The sequence below is a fragment of the Phascolarctos cinereus genome, unplaced genomic scaffold (assembly GCF_003287225.1).
Source record: "Phascolarctos cinereus isolate Bilbo 61053 unplaced genomic scaffold, phaCin_HiC Scaffold_2;HRSCAF=192, whole genome shotgun sequence".
Lineage (NCBI taxonomy): Eukaryota > Metazoa > Chordata > Mammalia > Diprotodontia > Phascolarctidae > Phascolarctos > Phascolarctos cinereus.
Window position 1 is genome coordinate 7,366,338 of NW_027555625.1, and position 20,384 is coordinate 7,386,721.

The 20,384-nt window shown below is 56.1% G+C and overlaps 1 protein-coding gene across 1 annotated transcript in view; it reads left to right on the forward strand.

Moving 5' to 3' along the window:
* Window positions 1–727: 727 nt before the first annotated feature.
* Window positions 728–20,384, forward strand: part of NBAS (NBAS subunit of NRZ tethering complex) — a 252,708-nt gene continuing 233,051 nt past the window's right edge. The window contains 7 exon segments of the mRNA XM_078149224.1: window positions 728–880; window positions 4,572–4,626; window positions 5,921–5,957; window positions 7,117–7,194; window positions 10,715–10,762; window positions 15,587–15,630; window positions 18,536–18,669. Of these exon segments, the coding sequence (XP_078005350.1) occupies window positions 767–880; window positions 4,572–4,626; window positions 5,921–5,957; window positions 7,117–7,194; window positions 10,715–10,762; window positions 15,587–15,630; window positions 18,536–18,669 (510 nt within the window). The 5' untranslated portion in view covers window positions 728–766.

A 20,384-nucleotide genomic window follows, 5' to 3' on the forward strand; every position in this document is an offset into this window, starting at 1 on the left:
CCGCCAGTGAATTATTGCAATAGTCGAGTCCAGAAATGAGGTAATGAGGGTCTGCACCAGCGTGTGGGCAGTGTCAGAGAAGAGGAGGGGGAGTATATGAGGAATGTGATGAGGGTGACATGAGCAGGCCTTGGCACCATATTGGATGTGGGGGGTGAGAGAGAGTGAGGAGTCTGAGGATGGGGGTGCCCTTGACAGTAAGAGGGAAGGAAGGAGTGGGGAATCCAGTTTAGGGGGAAAGGTCATGAGTTCTGGTTTGGACATAGTTAAGATGGTCACCTAGTGTGTACTGTCTGAGAGGCGGTTGGGGCAGGAAAGGTGTATCTGGGAATCATCAGCATAGAGAGGATCATTAAATCCACAGCAGCTGAAGAGATCACCAAGTGATGTAGTCTAGAGGGAGAGGACCCAGGACAGCTCCCTGAGGGACACCTGTGGTTAGTGGGGGCCTGATCTGGGGGAGGATCCAGCAAAGGAGATAGAGGAGGAGCTGTCTGGGAGGGAGGAGGAGAGCAGGACAGGTTTGTTTTTTTTGGGGAGGGTGGGAAAGGGGGCGTCCTGAAGACCTAGAAAGAAGAGAGTCCCAAGGAGAGATCAGCTGCTTCTGAGACTAGTGCACAGCTCCTGAACCAGGGACGCCTCCGCCTCCCTCTCAGGCAGGGGGCGGGCCTGAGGGTGACGTCAAACGATGCCCCGCCCCCGCCCCGCCCCTCGGCAGTGTCCGTCTCGGGCTTCCGTAGCCCCGCTCTTGCCCAAGCCGGCAAACATGGCCGCCGCCGAGTGGAGGCCGCCTTCGAGGCCGGCTTTAGAGAGCGAGGACGAGAACATCCTCTACGACCTGCTGGTCAACACCGAGTGGCCGCCGGAGACGGAGGTGCAGGTGAGCGGCGCGGGGGGCCGGGGCAGGGGCCGGCCGGGGGCCCGGTGGGGGAGGGGCCGCGGGCTGCCCCTGTGAGCCACGTCATCTGCCCCGCGGGAGGGGCTGCTTGCTCCTCCCGCTCCTGTGGGCGGGGCGGGGCCGAGGGCGTCGCCATGGCAACCGTCCTCTTTGCTACTCCCCCTCCCATCCTGTGACCTGATGGCGTGTGGACATTGCCATGGCGATCGCATCTGGGGCACCTGCCCTTGCCCCCCACCAGGGCCCTTCCACGCCCCCCTCCGTGCTCTGGGCCTCCGTTTACAATCTGTGAACTGCAGGGGTTTGGAGCAGGGGTCCCTTCGGTGTTTCAGGTTTCAAGGACACCCAGCCCCAATTGATATCTATGTTCTAGATTCTAAGGGCACCCTAACTTTAACATTCCACGTTCTAGGTTCTGAGGCCCCCAGGCCCCTGGGCTGACACCCTACCTTCTAGGTGCTGAACTCTCTCCCAACTCTGACATCCCATGTTCTAGGTTCCGAGGCCCCTACCTTCTCTGGTATCCAATGTTGTTGATTCTAAGGTCCCTCCCACTTTTGGACATTCTATGTACTAGGTTCTAAGGTCCTTGCCTGCTCTGACATCTCATGAAGTAGATTCTAAGGCCCTTTCCTACTCTGACACCCCACTTTCTAGGTTCTGAGGTCTCTCCCAGTTCTGACACTTCAGGTTCTAGGTTCTGAGGCCCTGTCTGCTTTGATGTCCTGTGTTGTTAGTTCTAAGGTCCCTCTATTTCTGGACATTCTATGTACTAGATTCTAAGGCCCCTTCCTGCTGACAGGTTCTAGGTTCTAGGTTCCGAGATCCTATCTAGCTCTCTGTCAGTCTCAGGTATGGGAATTAGGAGGCCTCTTTCCTATTGTTGCCATTTACAGATGGGGAGGTTGAGGCAGCAGAGGTTCAGTGACTTGTGTAAGGTCATGTAGCTGGTACATATATGAGGCTGGTGCAGATCTTCCTGCCTCCAGTCCTGTGCTGTCTTCACTGCCCCACCTGACTGCCATCTTTGAGAAGAGGCTGTGGGTTAGAAGACTTCAGCCTGCCTTTCCAGCTCTGCTGATGACAGTTGAGCACCTGTTAGAGGCAGGAGCAGATGGGGAAGCTAAGGCAAATGCCTTGGAGTCAAGCTAGGAACCTAGGGCTTTCGCTGCCCTGGATTGCCTCCACCAAGAGCCTAAGTCACGTGCCCTGGGCCCGAATTGTCCGGTAATGGCCAAGGCTGGCTCCTTGCTGCTAGCCAGGTTTCCCAGGACTCCCCACTCCAAACCCTGACTGATTTCGCTGTCTAGGAGTTTCCCATCCCCTGCTCCTTTGTGCTTGGCCTGGCCTCTGTCCTCTGGGAGGCCCCCCGGGTCATCCCCACCTGCTGCCTTTCTGAGGGCACTTTCCCTGCGCTCAGGCTCGGCCAGCCAAGTTAGACCGCATCCTCAGCTACACTCTTGGGGTGATTATTCCTCAGATCTTGTAGATTTGCTTGAAGGGACCTGGGAGGTCTTTATTGCTAAAGTCAACTAAGGACCCTCGCAAGAGCAGCACACCTCTCCTGCGCTTCCTGCTGGCCTCGGGATCCAGCGTCCTCTCGGGACCACTTGCCGGTGTTAGAGCCAAGGCCTTCCGAGCCATGGCCTGAGCGCGTTCCCTTTCCTTCCTCCTCTTCCCCCTTAGATCTCTCTGCTTTTTGTTTTTTCCTGTTTGCTTCCCAGTAAACAACTCTCTCGCCTTTCTTGGCTTAGAGGTTAGTAGCTTTGTATTAATTTGAGTGAAAAAGCCTCACCTGCATGAGGCCTCTCTGAAGGGCTCATCTAATCTCAGTGCTGATGGGATAGACAGACTTGGTCCAGGGACTGCTTGAGGGGCAGTGATGTCTCTGCTGGGGCCCAAGGTGCCCGCCTGACCAAGCTCCTCACCAGGACCTTGTCCAAGGTATTGGGATCTCCCCATGTCCTTTAGAAAGGCATGCTTTAGAACATGGGCCAGGTTGTGGTGTCAGTGGACTGCAAGTTCTAGGGGCTGGTGCCAGAGACCCCGCCCCTCCTGAGCTCCTTGAGCACAGCATCCCCTTTGCTTCTTCCTCCCAGGGGAGCTCAGGCGTTCTCTGCATGGTTTGGCCATGTCCTTCTCCATCGGTGGGTGTGCCCCTCAGACACCTTGCCCTTTGCTGGGAAAAATTCTCTCCCTTCTCTCAGAGCCTTTCCCACATCGGCGTCTTAGTGCCACAAGCATTTATTCATTGCCTGCTGTATGCAAGACACTGTTCTAGAGAAGGGGGATTTTCATCCCTTGTTGTGGGAGAGGCCCCATGGTGGGCCCTCCCTGTGCCTCTGCTGGCCAGAGCCGGGTCTTTTATCCTAAAGCAGTTGCAGCCTCAGCCCAGGCCTGGACCCTGCTTCTTTCAGGCTGGGCATCTAGCCCTCACTGCCCATCTTCCCACCTCAGAGTCTGCACTAGACCCTCATTTCACTCCAGCAGGAATACTTTTTAACTCAGTCTTTCCTCCCAACCCCACCTCTCTCCCAGACTTCCCTGTCCCTGCCCAGGGCACCGGCATCCTCCTGGCTCTTCAGGCTCACATCCTGGGTGTCGTCCTTCACTCCTCTCTCTCTCGGTCATCCCACATATGCAGTCCATTGCCGATCCTGTCTTCTGCCTTCGTAGCCTCTCCACCCATCCCTGTTTGCTTTTCCTGGTGCAGGCCTCCTACCCCCATGCCTGGCTTCAGGGCACTTACCCGCTGCTGGGCCTGTCTCTTTGAGGCTCTCTCTGTTCCCATCCATCTCCCCCTCCGCTGCTGGAGGGACGTGTCTGAAGAGTCATGACCCCACCAGGTCTTTTACCTTGAGGAGGTTCAGATGGGAAACTCAAAGCCCTTATGACCTGGCCCCACCTGTCCAGGCTTTCACCATCTTCCTCTTCACCCGCTCTGTGATCCAGCTACCCTGGCTCCTGGTAGTACCTGTCTCCCATCTCCAGGCCTTTTCCCTGGCTGTTCCTCTTGCCTGGGATGTCATCCCTCCTCAGCTCAGCCTTCTGGCTTCTCAGACGCCCGTGACCTCAGGAAGGCTTTGCTGTCCCCCACCTCATCTGCTGGCGCCTCCCCTGAGATGGCCTGCCTTCCGCTCTGGAGTTCTCTTGTATGTTCCTAGTGTGGTCAGGCTGTCTCCCCAATAGAACTCAAGCTCCCTGAGGGTGGGGACTGTTTTTGCCTTCCCTTGTCCCCTAGGGTTAGCACACAGCCTCCTGGTGCAGAGTCAGTGCTTAGTAAAGGCTTGCTGACTGGCCCATGTCTCCACTCGAAGCTTAAAGCTTGTGTGATGAAGGACAGCTAAGTCCTTCTCTCATTGTACTGTACAGGCAGTTGACTTGGCCAGGGTCACACGGCTGGGACTCCTTTTCATGACTTCATGTCACCTCCTCTTCATCACCTCCCAAGGTGACTGCAAGGCGAGGACCGGGAGTATGGGGTGTGACAGGGAGCTGGCTCCCTCTCCTGGGCACATGGTGGCCCTGTTGTACTTCCAGAGCCCCACAGATTACTGAGCTGCTGAGGCTGGCCCTTTGGGGAAGAATGGAGGGCTTTTGTACAAAGAAAATCACTGAATACAGGAATATTTTGGATCCGACATGGTGGACATTTTTCTTTTTGTAATTACAGCCTAGAGGCAACAGAAAACATGGTGCATCCTTTATCATCAGCAAAGCAATTACAGGTAAATACGGCCAGCTGGCATTCTGGGGCATCCTGTGCCAGGGGCTTGCCACCTTCCCCATCAGGCGATGGTGGCTGTCTGTAGTCATCTAGTGATGGCCCCTCGTCGGCCATGCTAGGACCCGCTGGGTGGTCCAGAGGCAGGGGAGGAGGCCTGGGTTCAGTCTACTTTCCTTACCTAGTAATACTCAGTCCCACTTGGAGAAGTGTCCCAGGCAGGGGCTGCTTTTCTCTCCCACTTCCTTCCCCCTCCTCCCTCCTCTCTTCTCTTCCTCTTCCTCCCCCTTCCTCCTCCTCCTTGCGCCTCCTCCTCCCTCTCCTCTTCCTTTCCTCCTCCTTTTTGCCCCTTCCTCTCCTCCTCCTCCCTTCCCCCTCCTTTCTCCCATCTTTTGTCTCTTCTTTCTCCTCTTTTCCTATTCTTCCTCTCCTCCCCTCCCCACTTCTCTTTCTTCATCCTATCCCCTTCTTCTCTTCTCTTTCCCCTTCCTCTCCTTCATCCCTTCTTCTCCTCCCCTTCCTCCCCTTCCCCTTTCTTCTCTCATCTCCCTCCTCCCCTTCCTCTTCCCCCTCCTTCTTCCCCTCTTCCTTGAGCCCCTCCTTGAGGTAGAAGGGGCAGCAGGGGCAGGCCTGGGCTCACACTTCTAGACTGGGGGCTTGGGCTGGTGCCAGTCCCTGAGCCGTCTGCGGTTTGCTTAAGAGCAGATGTGGCCCTAGTAGCTGAGGCCCACATTTTCTGGGAACATACTCCCAAGGCCTGACTCTCTCTTCATGGACAGACGGCCAGAGGAGCTTTGGGCCTCTTCAGGGCTGTTGGACTGCTGGGCCGGCCAGAGGGAGGCTGCTGGAGGCTGGGCGCCTGCTAGCCATTGGTGTCCTCTCAGCCAAGGATTGGAGCCGGTTGGCCTCCACAGGGCCCATGCCTGGATCATAAAGGAGCAGTGACTCTGTTACTTTAGCACCTTCAGTCACAGTGTTTTTTCTAGTTTGGGAACAGTCTGAGTGTCTGCCTAACACAGCCAGACTCTGCTGACATCACTGAATTGGGACTTGGGGCTTAAATTTCATGAGGTGGGCACAGCAGATGCAGATTAATTTGTTTTCTCCGTTTAAGGGCTTCTGTGTTTACACTCGTATTCTTAGAGAGTTCTGTGTGTCTGTTATGTGCTGCTGGAGGGTAAAAGAGATTTCTTTTTATGCCACTAATGAATTTGAGTGGAAGGGAGATGTGTCCCAGAGCACAGTTTCATGTTTAATGATTGGCTGGAGGCCCCATTTAATGCCTTTTTATTCCACAGGTCCTCTTCACTTCATCCGTCAGTACATTTGGTACAGGTGAGCCTTCTGTTCATTGTGGGAACTCCCTGCCTGTTAAACATCGCTGAGCTCGCTTCGTTCAGGTGCAGTGTCTGTGCTTGGCTTGGGGGTGCCATGCTCCTGGATGCTTGGAAGGAAAGGGAGTTCTCCCAACTGCATCATGACTTGATGCAGTCTCTGACATCAGGATGGTCTTAGTTTTTCATGTCAACCTAGCCTATTACATAGATGGCAGAAGCTTTCCAAGCATTTTGGCACAATTCAGCTCGGTGGTTTTATTAGGTTGATGTCTCCCCACCCCAGAAACTTGTTGCTGTAAACTTAGTGTTAAGCCCTCATGACCTCAGCATTGGCCTTCACTTTACGTTGTTTTTTTGTTTTTTGTTTTTCTTTTTTGGTGAGGCCGTCCCAGTTGAGGGACTTGCCCTGTGTCACACAGCTAGTAAGTGGCCTTCACTTTATTTGTTTTTTTTTTTTAGTGAGGCACTTTATAATCACCGTCCTGGGGTTTAGCTGGGTCTCCAGGGTGTACCTAATGCACCTCGTCATGGCCCTCAGGCAGAGTGACTCCTTCTTTCTATTGGAAAGAGATCTAATGCTCTTATGAACACTGCTCTACTTTCCTGACATGAGATCTTGGCCCTTGGCCTTTGAGAAAAATTTGGTGAGGCCAAAGCCAGCCTCTGTCCTCAGGGAACTTACAGCTCAGTTTTCAGGTTGTTTTTGTCTGCTTTGTAGCAGAGAATAAAGAAGAACAGGGGAAAAGAAAAGCATTTCGGCAAAATCAGCCAATCAGCAGAGCCCCCTGCACCATGCTTGTGGCTTAGGAGATCACTTCTTGGGAGATGGCAGAGGCACAGAGATGTTTAGTGACTGGCCCAGGGTCTCGGAGACTGGAAGAATGTGTGTGTGTGTATGTGTGTATGTGTGTGTAGGTGTGTGTGATTCAAATGTAGCTCTTGGCCCCAGGCCACTGACACCGCTGATGTGATCAGGCATTTCTAGTGCCAGCTCCTGCTTAAACCAGGTAGCCTTGGTTCTGAGAAGAGGGCCCTGTCCTGGATCTAAGGCCCCTCCCCATTCTGTTGGCCTGGGTGCTTGCCCTCTAGGATACAGGGCCTTTCTGCATGCAGTCCAGCTAACTTTATTTTAAACCCAAATGTGCCTGTCTTTTCAGCCCTACGAAGTTTTTACTCCCCGATGGACTGGTTCGCTTGGTCAATAAGCAGATAAACTGGCATTTAGTACTCGCAAGGTAAGGATCAGTGATTTCCCACAGTAGGCCTTGGGGAGGATTTCAAAATCATCTTCAGAGTAAAAGTACATTTTGGAGCCTGGGGGACTTATTTGCAGGCAGCTTGAACCCTTTTATATCAGTGAAATGTTGGTTGTAGCTACGAAGAAGAAAGGGTCTTTGTCTCAGGTGTGACTCCCTGATTACAGCCGAGTGACTTTTGTACCCGGCTGCTTGGTGCTCTGGGACACTTGTCTGGCTGGAAAGGGAGTACTGGGGGTCTCAGCGAGGTAGGTTTCTCTGCAGTGGTGACCATCACGGCCCATCTTTTCTCAACGTGGGCAACTCTTGTCTCTCTCCTCCCACGGGCCTTCCACAGTGGATCTGCCCTGTCTGCAGGGAACTTTCTCCAGGCCTTCTCCCACTCTGTGGATGCCAGTGCAGCATTCAGGCTGCCTAGCTGGCACCTGTCTCTCACTCTTACTTCACCACCAGCCCTGTCCTGTGCTGATCACGTCTTTCTTAGCTAGTGTCTCGTGTTGCTTATTAGGGCAGGATTCACACTCATGCACCCTCCCTGGGGAAATAAGAGTGTTAAAAGGTTGGCTACCCACCAGCGAACACCTCAGGATCCAGCCGACTTTCTTTCCTTGTGCCCGGCATCCATGTCTGTCTCTGTCCCTGCCAGGAGGTGGATTGCGTGGTCTGTCCTGAGTTCTGTGGTCATGGTCGGTCATTGTGCTGGGCATAAGGAAAGACTTTATGCAGAAGAGAGGACACGAGCTACCTCTTAGTGGAAGAGAAGGATGTTGGGAGGTGGGCATGAGGAGGGAGGGCATTCTAACATGTGGGACAGCCAGGGCAAAGGCCCAGAGTTGGGAGATGGGAGGTGAAGTGTTGTGGGCGAGGCGCGGAGAGGCCCTTTTGGTTAGATTGCAGCATGTTAGATGGGGAGAGACTGAAAAGGTTGGTCTGGGCCAGGTTGGAGAGGGCTTGACAGAAGCCAAAGAGGAGGAGTTAGATTTTATCCAGGAGTTAAAGGAAGCCAGTCTTAGACATCCAGTAGGCAGTTGGTGATGTGGGATTGAAGCTTGGGAGAGAGATTGGGGCTGACTAGATCACTCTGGGAGTCATCAGCTTTGAGCTAACCCAGGGAAACTGAGGAAGAGTGTGGAGGGAGGAGAGGAGAGGGCTGAGGGCAGAGTCTTGGGGAGACTTGCAGTTACAGTATGATCAGTCAGTCTGTCGGCACACATTAAGCGCTGACTGTGTGCCAGGCCCTGTGCTCTGACACAGATGCAAGGCCAGCTATGGAGGCTGAGAAGGAGTGGCCAGGTAAGAGGCGAGCCGGGAGACCTCAGAGAGGAAAGTGAATGCAGAAGGAGAGAGGGTGGTCAGCAGGGTCCATACAGCCTAGTGGTCAGGGAGGGTGAGGACTGAGAAGAGGCCACTGTCGGGGCCTAGAAGCTTGCTGGGAACTTCAGCTTTCCCTTCATTGCCGCGTCTTCCTTGCCCCTTTCTCCCATTTCGGGCCTCTGCCCTCATCACTTCCCTTCACCCCGTCCTCCCCACCACGGTAGCTTCTCCTCGGTCCCTAGGCCTCCAGTCTCTTCTGTTTCCATTTCATGAGGCAGCCCCAGCAGTCCCTTATCACTTCCCTGCTCACAAAGGGTCAGCAGCTCCCTCTTGTCTCTAGGGTGAAGGGCACACAGATGCCTGGGTTGGGTTCTGAAGGCCCTGCACATGCTCAGGGTTCTGGCCTCTCTCCAGCCTCTGTCCCACTCGGCCCAGCTCCAGGGCCGACTCCTGGGCCAGGAGGATCCAGTTTTCATTTGGGGCTCAGGGCCTTGTCTGAATCCCTCAGGTTGCAGCTGTAGGAGCGTTGAACTTTGTCTGGGTTCTTGTGATTTTCCTTGGATTTGGGCCTTTGCTGCCACCAGCCAGTGGGCCGAGGGCACGGGGAGCCCTGCTAGACTCCTGCTGCAGACGGGGTGCTCGCGCTCCCGTAATACCATGCTTCATTAGGTTCCTGCCACGGGGAGGACTTTGGAGAGGGTGCCTGTCTTTGGTCGCCTCTATTTCCTGCTGTGGAGCTGTGTTTTCATCCAGTTCTTCACCGTACTCCCCGTGGGGGAGGGGAAGAGCCCTGAGCTTTGCCCTGAAGTCTGAGCATTGACATGGAGGTTACCTTGCTTTGTCCAAGCTTGCCCCATTGTCTGTGGGATTCTTGCCCCTGCATCTCCCCTTTCTGCTGGGGTTCCTTCATGGGCAAATGAAACATTCCTTGTGCTGGTGGTCTCCAAAATCACTGCAAGGCTGACCACATGTCCCAGCCTTCGACGAGGGCATGGAAAGGGTTCTGTTACCACCCAGGACCTCCGAGGCCATTCTTGTGGAGGAATCCTCCCTGTGACTCCCCTTATGACCACCCCTCACCTCCTCTTGCAGGCTCACGGGAGGGGCCGTCCAGGGCTGCCCTTGGACTCTTCCCTTGAGTTGAAGCAGAGGATTCTGGGGCAGTAGTCCCCTCATAGTTGGGAAGATTGTCCTCATTCTGAGGCTAAATCCACCTCCCTGAGGGGTCCTTCTTGGCTCCCCTGGGGCTCCTCTGCACAGGATGATACCTGGGGCGCTCAGAGGCATCCAGTCTGGCCGCCACGTCTGATCTCCTCTAGGTGTGTTCTCGCCTGGCGGGTCTTGAGGCCCTCCCGTCCTGGCTGTCCTTCCCAGGACGTACCTAGAACTGAACGCTGTCGTCCGGCTGCGTGTCCTGGATGCTTGGCCCTCCCCAGCCTGCTCCTGCAGTGCTCCTGACAGTCTCCCCCTACACTTTTGGCTCAGCCAGGCTGGCCTGGGGCCAACACTCCCAGATCTCTTTAGGATGAGCCGCAGCTTTCCATCTTCCCCTGAAGAAGGGCTGAGGTATCCTGCTGGCACCCCTGGGGCCGTCCTCCCAGGGGGCCATCTTCTTGTCGGTCATTGACTCAAGGCCTCACATGTGCGTAGCCCGTGGTTAGATCAGTGTTTGTGGATGGCCTAAGACATGGTGGGTCTCTGCTGCCCTTGTGCTCTCTGCACCTGCCCTGGGGTGGGGGCCATCTTGCCCTCGTCTTTGTTCCATGGCCAGAGGGTTCATGAGCTGGTGGCTGGCCCTCAGGTGTTGGACTCCATCGGTCCTGGGACCCTCCAAGGCCAAGAAGCTTTTCTTCCCTCCTGGAGCCAGCTGTGTGTCCACTGGCCCAGTCTGGAGAACCCAGAATGACGGCCATGCCCAAAGGGCCCAGCTGGCCGGAAGAGGACTGTGGGGAGGTGTCATGAGCAGCAGGAAAGGGCAGGAGATGGGAAACCTGTGGGCCAGCCATAGGTCATTGGAGGGTGCGACTGAAGACAGACCGAGTTTGTCCTGCGCTGCAAAGGAAGAGAAACCTGCACTAAGTCTCCTTTGCTGCGGAGGCATGGGAGGGTTGTGGGGGGTTATAGGGGGTCGTGGGGACCTTCTCAGCGGTGGTGGAGTCCTCACTCTCGTGTTTCCCTTCCGTAGCAACGGCAAGCTGTTGGCTGCTGTTCAGGACCAGTGTGTGGAGATCAGGTAATTCTTTGCTTTGCTTGTTTTCAGTTTATTTTTAATCGATAGGAAGATGATCAGAGGGTTGTTTCCTCTTAGTTTAATTTTGCAGTATCAGCTGCTGGGTGGGGTGAGGTTTGGGGGATGGTATCTTCATCTTAGCCCCTCTTCCCCCCCCCACCCCCACACCTTTCCTGGTCCCTTGGGAACGATGCTCGTTCTATGAACCTGAAGTGTCTTCATGAGCCCTTGAGACCCTTCTCCATAGACTGCTGTGGCCTGGGCTCTGTCAGCTTTTTAACCGGGGTCCATGAAGCCTTTGGGGTGGGCAGATAGATTCCAATGAACTTGTGAATTTGAAACTTTTAACATTTGGACAACTGTGTCCCACAGTGATTGGTTTCCTTGGTAATCCTGTATCTTTTATTTTGTATATTTGAAAGCATTGCTGAGAAGGGGGCTTAGCCCTCATCAGACTGATGCCCAAGGGGTCCTCTGCCCTAAAGGGTAAAGGATCCTGCTCTGAGTGAACCCTCTAGAGCAGAAGTGGGGAATCACATGTGGCCCTCTAGGTCCTCAGGTGCAGCCCTTTGACTGAATCCAAACTTCACAGAACAAAACCCCTTCATAAAAGTATTTGTTCTGTAAAACTTGGACTCCGTCAGAAGGCTGCACCCGAGGACCTAGAGGATCACAGTGGCTTCGAGGCTACAGGTTCCCTAGCCCTGCTCCAGCGGTTCAGACAGGCCCGGGCACAGCTTGGCAGTAGATGCCAACGCTGTGGATAGCCACAATGGGGATCCGACCAGCCAGTGGCAGGGACAACTCACTGGCCTTTCCCATTTGAAGGTTTTCATCAGGTGTGTACTCCGAGCTCTGAACCTTCACCACATCTGCTATTCCTACATTATATTGTTTAATGAGGCATCACTGATTGTCAGAGGAATGATCCCTGCTGACGTTGCAGTCTTCCTTTATGATTTCAAAATGCTTTCCCAACAAAACTATAATGTATTATTATTGAGATGGAAACACTGTGGGAGGCTGCTTTGTCCTTTGGGAAGCCCAGCAGACTGGGCATTTGTTGCGCTGGCAAACGGGGTTCTTAGCCCTGGATCCAGGCGGGACAGCGGCAGCTTCTCTTAAAGAGTTGGGGTGCTGGGGCCCCACGTCTTGGATCAGCTAGTCAGTGACCATCACTAGGCACTTCTTAGGTGCCAGACGCTGCTTGGCACAGGGGGTATGCTGACCTTGTCCTCCCAGGTGTGCTGTGGTGTCCTTACAAATCACAGGTCACTCGAGGGGTAGAAATAAGATTTGTACTTGAGCACAGTTCTTTGTTTACGCATCACGCAGGCATAGTGAGCGTCGTCTATGCTTCTGGTAAATGGTAACAGGGCTCCCTAGGAGCTGGGGCTTGGGCACGATCAGGCTTCTCGAATGGCCGTGTTGTTGTTCGCCAACGGCACGGACGTGGGAGAGCCAGCGCGTCCCTGTGGGCGGCTTTCCCGGCCTTGGCGGGGGGCTTTCTGGAGCAGCAGCGGCCAGCGGCCCCGCTGACCGCGTGGGCTCCCTGGTGAGGTGGCGCTGGGCCATGGAGGCCACTCGTGGCTGTGGCTCTGTGGATGCAGAGGCACATTGGGCTTTGCTGCTGAGAGCCCTCATCCCTCAGGGGCCTGTCCCGCCCTCCCAGGGGCGGGCCCGCATCAGGGAGGAGGGCAGTGCCTGGCCGCCTTGCGGGTGACCAGTGTCTTTTAGGGGGTTGGACGAGGCTGCCCCTGGTGCTGCGGCCGGCGCCCTGGGAGGTGCCCGCTCGGTGATCCTGTCACCGCTGTTTTTGTCGTTGGGCTTGGCCGAGTCGTCACTGGTCACTCTTCTCTGGCCAGTGTCAGCCTGCGGCCCTTTTTGGACGGTCGTCCTCTGAGCAGGCAGCACTTGGGTACCGCACACAGTGTGTGAGGCCCTGGGGGGGATGCTGGGAGGGAGCAGCCACTGCCCTCTGTAGAGGGAAATAGCCTGTCTGTCTAAGCACTACCACACATAGATGAGGTGATTTGGGGTGGGAGGGCAGCCTGGTGCCTTATAGGCAGGAAAGGCTGCAGGTAGGAGGAGGTACTTGAGGTGAGGACGGAGAGCTTTGCAGTCCCAGGCATGGCCGGTGCAAAGGCTGGGTGGTGGGAGATGAGGTTTGTGGGGAACAGCAAGAAGGCCAGTTTGGCTGGACAGTGGCGTGTGTGAAAGAAAGTGATTTGTAATCTGCCTGGAAACGCCGCCAGCTTGTGAAAGGTTTTTGAGGCCAAATAGAGGCGTGTGCAGAGGCAGGAGGGAGCGACGTGCACAGACCTTTGTTTTAAGACACTTTGGTGACTGTCTGGGGAGCTCGGGGGCCGATGGGGGCGGGGCATGGTTTGCAGGTTAGGAAGATGAGATTTCCATCTGAGTGGAGGATGGGCTTGAGTCAGGGGGACTGGTTAGCAGGGCATCACAGCGGTCTAGCCCTGAGGAGACTAGGGCCTGCATTGGGGGAAGGAGTTGTGCGGTGTGTGCGTGTGTGTGCGTGTGTGTGTGCACGCGTGTACACATGTGAGCGAGAGAGAGAGATAGCATCAGCGATGGGAAAGGGGCCAACAGGAGAGATCTCATGAATGTAGCATCAGCAGGGCTTGGCGGCGCTCAGACGTGGGGGATGGAGAGGGTGGCAGCTGGCTTGTGACCCTGGTGCCTCGGAGGGTGGTGGAAAGAGCCAAGGCTTTGGAGGGGAGAGGGAGCGAATGCGTTCACATTGGGACGTGGTGAGCATACGACGTCTGTGGGGCTTTGAGCTTGCGGCTGCAGATGCAGGAGTGCGGGTCTGGTCATCTGAGGATGACCTGCTGAATGATGGTGGAATCCAGGGAGCTGCTGAGGTCATTGAGTGAAACAGGAAAGAGAAGGGGGCCCAGGACAGATCCCTGGCGGACAGCTGTGGTCAAGGCTGTGGCAAAGGACACCAAGGAGGAGTGGTCAGAGAGGGGGCAGGAGAGCCAGGAAAGGGGGATGTCCTGAAAGCCTAGAGAGAAGGGGTCCTGGGGGCCAGAGAGGGAGCTGCAGTGTCCAGGGCTGCCGAGGCTGAGCAGAATGAGGATCGAGAGAAGGCCCTTGGATTTGTCAGCTGAGGCCTGGCTCTTTGGTCACTTTGGGGACAGCTTGGAAGCTGGATTGTACAAGGTTCGGAAGAGAGTGAGCGGAGAGGAAGTGTGGGCCCTGGTGTAGATGGCCTTCTCAGAGAATTTAGCCACAAAAAGATGGACAGAAATGGGCTACGAGTGGGTGGGGTTTTTAGGAATGGGGAGACGTGGGCATGTGTTTAGACAGCAGGGAAGCCATCCTTAGGGAGAGATTGGGGATGAGATGGGGGGCCGTCTGCTGGAGAAGACAGGGCAGCCTGGGGCTCCTAGGGCCCTCTGCAGGTGGGACGGTGCCAGGGGGCACAAGAGGATGGGAGAAGAGTGAGCCATGGCCAGGGGCCTCAGATTTGTCGGTGAGCTATGGGGCAAGGTCCTCCTCTGAGAGGGTAGGGCAGGGGGAGCAGGGCAGGCGTGAGGAGGGACGCAAAGGGTTGGAGAGCGGCCAGTGGAGAGGCTTTGCAGTCTCCCAGGTGTGAGGGGATGAGGGCCTACACCGGGGGGAGCCCATGTGAGTGGACAGAAGGGGGGCAGGAGGGAGGAGAATGGCAACGGGCCTCTGGGAGGATGGCGGTGGCTCCAACAGAAGCAGGGAGGTGAGGAGGCTGAGGCAGGGTGCCTCCAGGGCCTCAGTTTGAAATGTACCCATGGCCGTTGGTGGTGGGGGCCTGGATGGCAGGAGAGGGGCTAGTGCTGGTACCGACGTGAGGTCTGTGTGCTGCAGGGATGTGGGTAAGAAGAGGCTTTGCGTCGCTGAAGTCCTGTGCTGTAAGTGAAGAAGGCTTGCAGCTTTTCAGAAAAGGTTCTTCACCTTTTTGGGAGGCCTGGACCCCTCGGGCAGGGTCCTCCTCAGAATTGGGTTTTGAGTAATGGAAGGAAATGCTCCTTTTTAGTTAGAGGTCAGTGAAAATAAAGATGCGATTTGTTTTTCCCATCCAAGTTCATCCGCTTCTTGAAATCTTTCCAGGGACCTTTCAGGTTAAGAGTCTGTGGTCTAAGGAGATGTTTTTTGTAGTAAAATCAGCCTTGATAATAAGAAAGCTTCTTTAAAGATCTCGGAGGCTGAAGAGAGAGTGTTGGTGCTGTGGGGTGACTTGAGTGAGATTGGGAGGATCTGGGCCTGGAGCCTGGGAGCAGAGCCTGGACCCGGAGCCTGGACCCGGAGCCTGGGCCTGGAGCCTGGGAATAGAGCCTGGACCCGGAGCCTGGGCCGGGAGCCTGGGCCCAGCTCTGCCGCCCCTCCTCTCCCTGCATCTCTGTCTCTTCTGGAGGAGGGCACTGGCCATGAGGAGCTTTCAGGTTCCTTTCCCTTTGACACCCTTTGCTTCTGAAGGAAGAGGTTTTCTGTGTCTGCTGTGCTTTCCTGACATCCTTCCTTCTCTTGCTTTGGCATCCATTCGAGGCTCTGCCTTGGGATCCAGATGCTGCTTGTGTTCATGTGGCTCCGAAATGAGGTAGAGTGAGGTCAATGAGATCCACCCTTGCAAGGGGTGAGACCTCCTGCCTGTCCTTGTCTTGCACTGAGCGGCAAGGCCAGCTCGGGGGTCAAATGTCCTCCCTCGGGCCCAAGACCTCCCTTTCTAAGGGACAGATGAGTGGGTGAGGAGAGGAGGGTGGTACACTGGGGGGCATTTGTAGTGGGGGTGGCTTTAAAATACTGTCCTGTTTGTTCATTGTGTTACAGGTCTGCAAAGGATGATTTTACATCCATCATTGGAAAATGCCAAGGTATGAGTATTTTTTTTTTGAAATGGAATTTTAATCTTATAAATGTTTTCTCTTAAAAAAGAAGATAACTCAGGCATTGGGTGAATCGTTTGTTTATCTGTTTTTTGCAGCTTTATGAGCTTTTAATACTACTGTGTCTGAGATCTTCTGTTTGTCCAGTCCCTCCATTAGTGCAGATCTCAACCCATCCAGTTCTTATCCATGTCCTCCATGGGCTAGCTGCCCATCTTGCTGGGATCCTGGGGAGTGTGGGGAGTGGCTGAGGAGCATGTGGCCCATCCCTTGGTTCTGCCTTTCTCCGTCCCTGTGGCTTGCCCCTCTCTCACTTCCCATGGTTCGCCCCTGTCCAGCCCTGTGGCTCCCCCCCCGTCCCTGTGGCTCGCCCCCCCCATCCCCATGGCTTGCCCCTCTCTCCGTCCCCATGGCTCCCCCCCCATCCCTGTGGCTCACCCCTCTCTCCGTCCCTGTGGCTTGCCCCTCTCTCTGCCCCGTGGCTCGCCCCTCTTGGAGCATGTCCCTAAGCCCCTTCTCTGGTGCAAGTCTTTGTCAGTCATGTGGTACAGCCTCATTGTGCCCATCACCTGCTTTCCAGTTGCACCCACCAGCACCCCCCCCCCGGACAGGGCAGGGACCGTCTTCCTTTTGTGGCTGTTTCTCCTTCACCTTGCCCTGTGCCTGCTGGGGAGGGGCTTCCCAAATGCTGGCTGGTCACTGGACTCAACAGGTGTTTGTTAGATGCCCACTGTGGGCCCGGGGCCGTGTGCTCCCCATCACCTCCTGATTACTGAAGTTCCAGGCTCAGCCTCGCCCTCTGGCACCTCTTGCCTTTCTTGCTACCGTATCATCCCTGCCCCTCCCCAAGCTGGAAGGGCTGCCTGGGAAGGCCTCTGCCCCCACCCTCCTCAGTCAGGCCAGTGGAGAAAAGGGATGGCGTTTCAGAGGAAACCAGGCTCCCCCCCACCCCCCAGTGGCGTCCCCATCACCTTGAGCAGGCTGATGGAGCCTCCCACCAGACGTCGGGGGATACGCCCTCTGCCCTGCCTCCCCCCCTACCCCTCAGACCAGGCAGAGCTACCTATTCGTGAGGGCTGAGAAGGGCCTTGTGATGGAGATGGTTTTTGTCACCAGAAACTGGGGGGAGCCTCCGCTCGTTCTCCCTGGCACCAGCCTCATGTTTGGGCCCTGAGCGTGGTCCTCCCTCTCTCTCCCTGATGCCCAGAGTCCTCAATTGTTAATAGCAGCGTCCAACCCCGTTTGGGGGGAGGGAAGGTCACCGTGACACTTTCAGCGTGGGGGTGGGGTCGTGGTCAGAAACTCGAGCCACCCCTGGCTTCCGATTGGCCCCTTCTCATCCCTTCGTTTTCCTTCCACTCCACAAAGATGGCGGAGACTTCTGGGTGACCTTGCAGAGCTAGCGTGCTAGTCCGGGGTCCCGCCTCCGGGCCTCAGCCGTCTCCTCTGTACATGGCGGACACCGTCCTTTCCAGCCCTGAGGGCCATGTGATGCACACGTGGCCCCAGGCCCCAGCCTCTGGGATTCAGAGGGTGAGGTCCCAAATGGGGTTTGCCCCTTGACGAGAGCCAGAGTGAGGCGGCGGAGGCAGGAAGGCAGCAGCTTCTGTTTGGGGCGGGCGGGTCGGCAGGGGTCAGCCTGTCTGGGGATGCACGCTCCCACACACGTGCCCGCCTCCCCAGCGCACCCCAAAGTCCTGCTCCTTTGTCTCAGACTCTGTTCAGCAGTGCTCAGGCTGCTTTCTCTCGTTGTGCATCTTTCGATGCAAATATTTATTCCAGAGGAAGACTGAGACCCCCTCCCTCTGCCCCTAAATGAGGGGCTCTCACTCTGGCGCTCCTCTGGCGAGGAGACACAGACCAGGAGGACCCAGTTAGCTCCTTCTGCTCCAGTGAGGTCATGTTTGTGCAGGGGCGTAGCACAGTGCCGCAAGCAGTCAGTGCTTAAGAAATGTATGTTTGCTTCCAGCTAGGTTCACTTCCTACCTTTGGCAGGAAGGGCCTCGCCCTCTAAGTGACTGTGTGTGCCCCAGGAGAGGGGACAAGATCAGAGTGTCCAAAAGAGATCGATGAGAGGAGGTGCTGTCTGTATAGGTGGGTGGCCATGGCTGACGGGAGAAGGGCGCTGCTGTCCCCCAGGCCTGCACCCTGATCTGGGCATGCCTGGCGGCTCCCTCAGGAAGGGACTTCCCGACTTTCCCATTCTGTCTCCTTTCAGGAGGGATCACAGGGCGCCCCCTGTCATCCCTGTCCTCGGCCTCTGGCCCTGGGCCCTGGGCTTGCTGAGGGCAGTAAATGATCGACGGGGAAAGGGTATGGGTCAGCAGCTAGGTGCTGATCTAGCAGGTCTTGAGGACAAAAGCAAAAGAAAGTTAGAAGCTGCTGTGCCGAGCCTGGGGCCCAGGAGAGCAGCCAGGGACCAGGGGCAGGGCGGGGCTGCATGAGGGCTGAAGTGCAGCCCTCCGCTGTTCTGTGTGGGGAGGGTCTTCTTCCCTGCTCTCCTTCTGGAAGTTTCGCTGGACAAGTTTGGAGGCATCTTCAGGGTCGCCCAGCCCCTTGGGGTGGATTCACCTGTGCTTTGCTGTGTGCGTCTTTGGCCTCTTTTCTGCCTCTTAATAGTAGTTCGAGGCTTATTCTTGCCAGATGTAGGAGGCCCAGCGGCAGCGGGTCTGGGCTGGGCAGTGGGGGTCGCCTCAGCCGCTGCTGAATCGCCTCCCTCTCCTTAAGCTGGCTGCTCGGACCGAGGAGGGGGTGACGACTGACCGTCAGGACGCTGGCTCGGGCCTCAAGAAGCTGGTGGGGGTGGGGGTAGAGATGGGGGAGGGCGCCCTCACTATCTCTGATCAGCCAACCTCTAACTTTGTTAATCAGGAACCCTTTTCTTTCTCTGTAGTTCCCAAGGATCCCAGCCCTCAATGGAGACGAGTGGCCTGGAGTCATGACTGCACCCTGCTGGCGTATGCTGAGAGCACGGGAACCGTGAGGGTGTTTGACCTCATGGGCAGCGAGCTCTTCTTCATCCCCCCGGTATGGTGCTGAGCCTTCCTGGGGGTCAGGCAGGCATGGCCTGAGGAGGATGGAGCAAGGAGGGTGCGTGGTTTCTGTCCTCATAGAGCCGATGGTGTGGCCCGCGTGAGGAGCTGAGCCTAGCTGGGCTTGAGCGTGCTTGGCCCTTTCCCACCCATGGGCCTTAGGCTGGTCACTTCCCTGCCTCGGCTCCCCCTCCCCCTCAGCAGAACAAGGGCGTTGGGTTTGCTCTGAGGGCCTGTGCCAGAGTTGACTCAGAATCCAAGGCATATACAGGAAGCGTCATATAAGTGGTGTAGGCAGCAGTTCTGAGGAGGGAGAGGGCGCAGAGGACTGGCTGGTGAGAGAAGGGTGTTCATGGGGTGCAGCCCAGCGGTTGGAATGGAGGCAGCAGGATGAGAAGGCCAAGGCACTGCCCGGAGCCAGAACCTGGACCTTGTCCTTTTCTGCCTGGGCACGAGGACAATAAAATGTGTGTCTAAAAGATGGGTGGGTGACCCTTTGCGGGGGCTGCTCGGTGTGCAGCCGCAGGCTGGCTTGGAGCACCAGGTGTGCGCTCCTGAAAGCAGCTTTGCTTGGCTTGCTGTTGGGGCAGGTGTCCGCTTCTGTAAGGCCGTGAACTCCTGGTCTAGAGTGGGAAGGGGCTGTAAAGGCCATCTAGGACCCCAGGGCCCGGACAGGCGAGAACACAAAGAGAAGCTGGTCACCCAGGTCAGGGAGATTAGAACCTGGGTCCCCTGACTGCCCAGTCACTGCCCTTTCCACAGCATCATTCTGGGCTGGGGGCAGGCTGTCACCTTTTGTGAATAAGGGCTTGCATGTTGGGATCATTTGTGATTGGAGACCCAGATGTGTGGTGTTCCTCTTAGCCTTGGGAACCTACGTGAATAGAATGAATGAATGAAGGAATGAACAAGGCCTTTATGAAGTGCTGACAATGGGCAGAGCTTAGGGCTGAGCCCTGGGGAGATGCATAGAAAGTCAGAGGGGCCCTGCCCCCAAGGAGCCCACGTTGTGGTGGTGAAGACAGCGCCTCGGTAAGGTTTCAGCTGCATGTCCACTGGAAAGGGCCTCTGCGCCTCAGGGGCAGGGGCAAAGTGGCAGGTGGGCAGGCCTCTTCCATAGTGCCATTTCTGCCCTTGGCCAACTGTGCCCAGGACTGTGCTTCCAAGAGCTCTCTTCTCTGGGACTTCAGTACCTGCAGGAAGGAGATGCAGGGGCATCTCCTGGGCAGCTTTTCGGGGTGACAGCGGGCACTTCTCTGTATGCGTGGTAAGCGCCTGGAGGGCAGGGGCTCTCTTTTGTCTCTCTTTGTATCCCCACTACTCAGCACAGTGCCTGGTACATAGGAAGTGCCGTATACATGTTAGCTGTTGTTATTACTGTGATCCTTGTGTTGAGTCTTTTTTATTTTGGAGAGGCAATTAGGATTAAGTGACTTGCCCAGGGTCACACAGCTAGTAAGTGTCAAGTGACTGGTCTGAGACTGGATTTGAACTCAGGTCCTCCTGACTCCAGGGCTGGTGCTCTATCCTCTGCACCACCTAGCTGTCCCATCGTGGTTGATTCTGACCGACTCTGAGGACACGGATGGCTGGAACAGTACTGCTCCTCCCAGGCTCACTTCCTCAGGGTCCAAGGGAGATGGTGGTCAAGATGGCGGTGGGGATCTGCCCGGCCTGGCCCATGCTGCCTCCCGTTTCTCTCCCAGGGCC